This window comes from Mus pahari, chromosome 7 (genome assembly GCF_900095145.1).
Source record: "Mus pahari chromosome 7, PAHARI_EIJ_v1.1, whole genome shotgun sequence".
In the NCBI taxonomy this organism is placed as follows: domain Eukaryota; kingdom Metazoa; phylum Chordata; class Mammalia; order Rodentia; family Muridae; genus Mus; species Mus pahari.
Window position 1 is genome coordinate 10,149,574 of NC_034596.1, and position 4,700 is coordinate 10,154,273.

At 42.1% G+C, this 4,700-nt stretch overlaps 1 protein-coding gene across 1 annotated transcript in view; it reads right to left on the reverse strand.

Moving 5' to 3' along the window:
- Nucleotides 1-4,700, reverse strand: part of Vsnl1 (visinin like 1) — a 110,647-nt gene that overhangs the window by 56,898 nt on the left and 49,049 nt on the right. The window contains exon 2 of the mRNA XM_021202088.1: nucleotides 3,344-3,510. Coding sequence (XP_021057747.1) covers nucleotides 3,344-3,505 — 162 coding nt within the window. The 5' untranslated portion in view covers nucleotides 3,506-3,510. The remainder of the gene's footprint in view (nucleotides 1-3,343; nucleotides 3,511-4,700) is intronic.

The following is a 4,700-nucleotide window of genomic DNA, read 5'->3' on the forward strand; positions in this document are numbered from 1 at the left end:
GGCTGTACAGAGAGGAGAGGCTGTACAGAGAGGAGAGGCTGCACAGAGAGGAGAGGCTGCACAGAGAGGAGAGGCTGTACAGAGAGGAGAGGCTGCACAGAGAGGAGAGGCTGCACAGAGAGGAGAGGCTGCACAGAGAGGAGAGGCTGTACAGAGAGGAGAGGCTGCCGTGCACTTTGGCTCATCAGAGACTGAAGTGGGCTTTGCCCTGCTGGAGGCTGCCGTTAGCTTTGCTCCACCAGAAACTGTAGTGACCTTTGCTCTACCAATGTCTCACTGGTTCCAGGACAGCTCTGCTTCTGACCACATAGAGAAGAATTATTTGAAGGACCCATTCTCCAGGGTTCTGAGTCTAGTCTCCGTGAATACTGACGCTCTTCTGAAGTACTTAAAAGAAGTCATTTCTCATCAAGTGCCCCCCAGGCCTCTTACATAACCCTCAGCCTCTCCCCTCCTCACCCATTGGAGCTGCCTTCTCTGCCCGCATGTGGCATCGTTCTTCTGTGATTCTCCTTTGATCTCTGTCCTTGGATGACTCTGAGAGGACTTTGCCTGCTTTCTGTCTATTTGACATAAAAACTGAGTCCATATTCAAGTCTCACGGTTAAGAAGCTGAAATTAGAGGCTACCTAGAATATCCAGAGCTTAGACAGTCTTGTATCACTTTTCTGAAGCAAAGCCATTGGATATGATTGGGGTGAGAGTGGGGGGTTGAAGTAGGACTCGGGGTGGTAGGTGACGCTGGTCCACAGGCTTCTGTGTGTCACGAAGCACAGAGGAATGTGCAGTGCTTGCACAGCTGAGCTTGAGGTTGAGGCTTTGGCAGCATATGAGTGACAGAATGCATTTCCTACTTCTTCAGAGACAAAAGCCCCTTGGTTGTAGACAAATAGCAGCAACCTGCGCTCTCCTAATCAGGACCTTCAGTGATATGAAGGTGTCTTGGACACAGCTCACTTGTCTCTGATTTCCTTCATTCTGACAGCAAAAGTTTCCAAGCACAGGTTAATGCCAGACAAGGAAATGGCAAAATATGAGTCTGAATGTGGAGGGGAGTCACCAGACTAATTAGGAAGGACATCTGCTTTACTTCTGCTCAGAATTAATTTATACCAATTATATAGTGGGTATGTCTCCTGGAATTTCTACACAAAACGCTAGTGACTAGTTACTTAGATCTTTTTAGGAATGCCATAGTGATCTTAAATTTGTGTGTGTATTATATAATATGTATATATTATATAATATATATATATATATAGTGTATACACATATACAGATGCATATGTAGATAAACACACATATTTATATATATATGTGTGTGTGTGTGTGTGTGTGTGTGTGTTTATTTTCTGCTTTTTATTGCCCACTCGATACCACCAAGATTCACCTGGGAAGAGGGAATTTCAATCAAGGGTCTGCCCAGATCAGACTGGCCTGTGGCCGTATCTGGGGAATTGTTTTGATTGTTGACTGATGTAGAAGGGCCTATCTCACTGTGGCTGTTGCTACTCCTGGCCAGTAGTCCTAGGCTGTATAAGAAAAGTGGGATGAGCATGAGCCAGAAGGAGCACGCGTATAGACAGTGTTCCTCTGTGGTTTCAGCTTCAGTTCCTGCCCTGACTTCCTCAATGAAACTGTAACTCGGAAGTGTAAGTCAAATCCTTTAGCCAGAGTGTTTACCATAGCAATAGAAAGAAATAACCCCTGTTCTGTGTGTGTATATGTGTGTGCATGTATGTGTGTATGCCACAGCACATATGTGGAGGTAAGAGGTTGGTTTGGGTAACTTGGTTCCCTTCCCAACATTTCATCATGTAGTTTCTGGGGATCAAACCCAGGTAGCCAAGCGTGGTGGCAAGTGTCGTCACTAGCTAAGCTGTCCATAGACTTCTCATAGCGATCTTACAACATGAATACGTGTATTTCACAATATATGTTTCTTTCTACATAAACTCGATGATACAATATTTTATACATTCTTTGGGTTCTTACATGCACACAATTGATCAGCCATCACTTGGAATGTCTGGCAGTCATGAGTAGTCCATGCAATATCTGTTTATTAATTTAGTTGGACAGCTGGTAAGCTTTTAATTCAATAAACAACCCCATACTCACCACCCTAAAACATAGCTGAAACTTTAACACCGTCTGTACTTTACAACACAGCCATATCCCCATCTCCTCCCTCACTTCTTCCTCTCTTCATTCCATACTCCTTCACTTTCCATTTTCTATCAACCCCTGTACTTGTAGTTCTACAAAACTCATTTTAATTTTATTTCTGTTTAATCCCCTGAACTTACTTCTGTACTTGTGTTTTGCTGGAGGTCAGCTACTTGACAGTTGTACATTTCATTGTATAAATATGCCACAGTTCATTTTCCATGCTCCTATGGTGAGCTCCAGTTTTGTTGCTGTGTACAGAGCGGCTCTGAGCATGCCCCTTCCTGAACATGTGTAAAAGTGGGAGTGCTGGGTCAGGGACTTTGGTAAATGTCCAGCTTCCGAGCTAAAGCTCCTCAAAGCTCTACACAAACCTCCCACACATGGACACGCACCTGGATAGTTCACATAGCTCACCCTGACATTTGTTATAATAAAATAATAAAAAGTGACATTTTCTACTTGGTATTTCAGTCAGAAAAGGTTAAAACACACACACACACAAAAATTGCATCTCTTCCGCCAATGTAACATTATGTAAGTGTCCACAAGATGGAATGCCCTAGATTACACCAGAACCACAGTAATTCACAAACTCAGGCAAACTAGAATGATGCCACTGCAGCAGAAATTTTACTTTGATGATAGCCAATATCCAGGAAAAGATTAGCCTCTAAGCAGTATAAAATACAGAATCCATGTGGTAGACATTGATGACTCAATATATGTAACACCCTCTGCTTTCAAATGAGCTGGGCTGGGACTCTAAGTCCTTACCTGGAGGCAGGAGAACCTTTCTTGGTGAAAGATCGATCACAAGTACATTCTCTTTAGTGGAGAGAGAAAAAAAAATGTGTACTTCACATATTTCTCTATGCAAGTGTGATCAGCAGACACTATTTCTGAGACTCACCAGCTAAAGTCATATATAGTATTTTAGCAATTATTTTTTTCTTGTTCAGAAATTTGCTTCGCTTATCTCTAGAAACACACACACACACACACACACACACACACACACACACACACAAACACAGAGGCTAACACATGCATGTATGCATGCATGTCCCTTTGCATCAAAACTGCCATTTAAAGGTTAGATCCGAAAGCCATCAGAGTTGTTTCTAGCCAGCTAGTGCTCATTTGGAATAAGAAACGGTTGGCATCCCAGTACCTTCACATAGAGCTGCTGGAACTCCTCGAGGTTCAGCCTCCCGCTCGGACAGTCCTTGAGGAAGCCCTTGTACCACTGCTTGAGCTCATGCTCATTGAACTCAGTGCTCTTCACCAGGTCCTCCATGACTTCTGGGGCCAGTTTGCTATTCTGTTTCCCCATTTTGCCTGCAGAAAACCACATTGAAAAAGTTAGCACCGTTGACTGTGAAGGTCTTTCGGTCAGAACTTACTTCTGCCTGTTGGATCACAGTCTCTCCATGTCTGCATCCTTCCCCTTAGTTCAAGAATAGCCAGGAACAGGAAAACCCCTTTGGACAAGCCTGAGATCTATGCAGCTCATCCTCCTTGTCATTATGTCACCTGTCAAAATGGCATTGACTCTCCATGGAAACCAGACAGCTATTGTTCCTGATGTTCATGTTAGGTATATGGGAGCTTGTTTGCTACTCCTGTGAATTACAGTTCATTAACACTTGATACCTACACACCTAATTCTACACAGATTTTGCAGAGGTATTGGGGGATATATGGACAAGAACCATGGGAGGACCTTCTAGCCAAATGTTTAAGAAGGTATTTGGAAATCCTGATCATCTACCATAGATGTCTCAGTTGGATGAATTCCAAAGACGTGGATCTTTTTTTTTTGGGGGGGGAGAAGCAGAATAATAATGGCCCATTTTGATTAGTCACATTAGTTCTAACTCATCTCATCTCTAGACATTTTCTACAAGACTGTCATTAGCATTGGTTTTTTTCTAAAGTCTGGTTAGTGAATTTCTATTGACTAAACTCCATAACAGTGCATAAAGTCATGTCTCCTATATGAGTTGTATGTTTGCGTATTCAAAAGCAGAGCAGAGCAGAGCCATAGGGGGACAGGTCGAGTTCAGAATCTGTGGATTGTTTCCTTGATTTTTAATTAACTAGGTACACTAGTTAAAGAAATATTAATTACTGTCCCCTCTCAAGTTCTTCATAAAGTAAATTGGCAAGGTATATAAAAAAATCTAGCTTTATTGTGATGGCCAACCAAGAAATAAATAGCTAGGCAAAGATTAAGAAGAATTACTTGAAATTAAAATAGTTGTACTTTTACCAGATCACAAATCTTTATGAATCCTTTTAAATGTTGTCTTATAATAATATAATAATTAAAACATGGCTAATAAGCCACAATGTGACTGAAAAATTCATGAAAAAAATGAGGTCACATCAGAAGGAGAAAAGTAGCAGATGTTTAGGATCTAGTGAACAGAGCGATTTAGGTTTTAAAGAACGTGCTCAAGCCCCTTGGTCTTGCAAACTTTATATGACCCAGCACAAGGGAAGGCCTGGGCCAAGTAGTGGGAGTG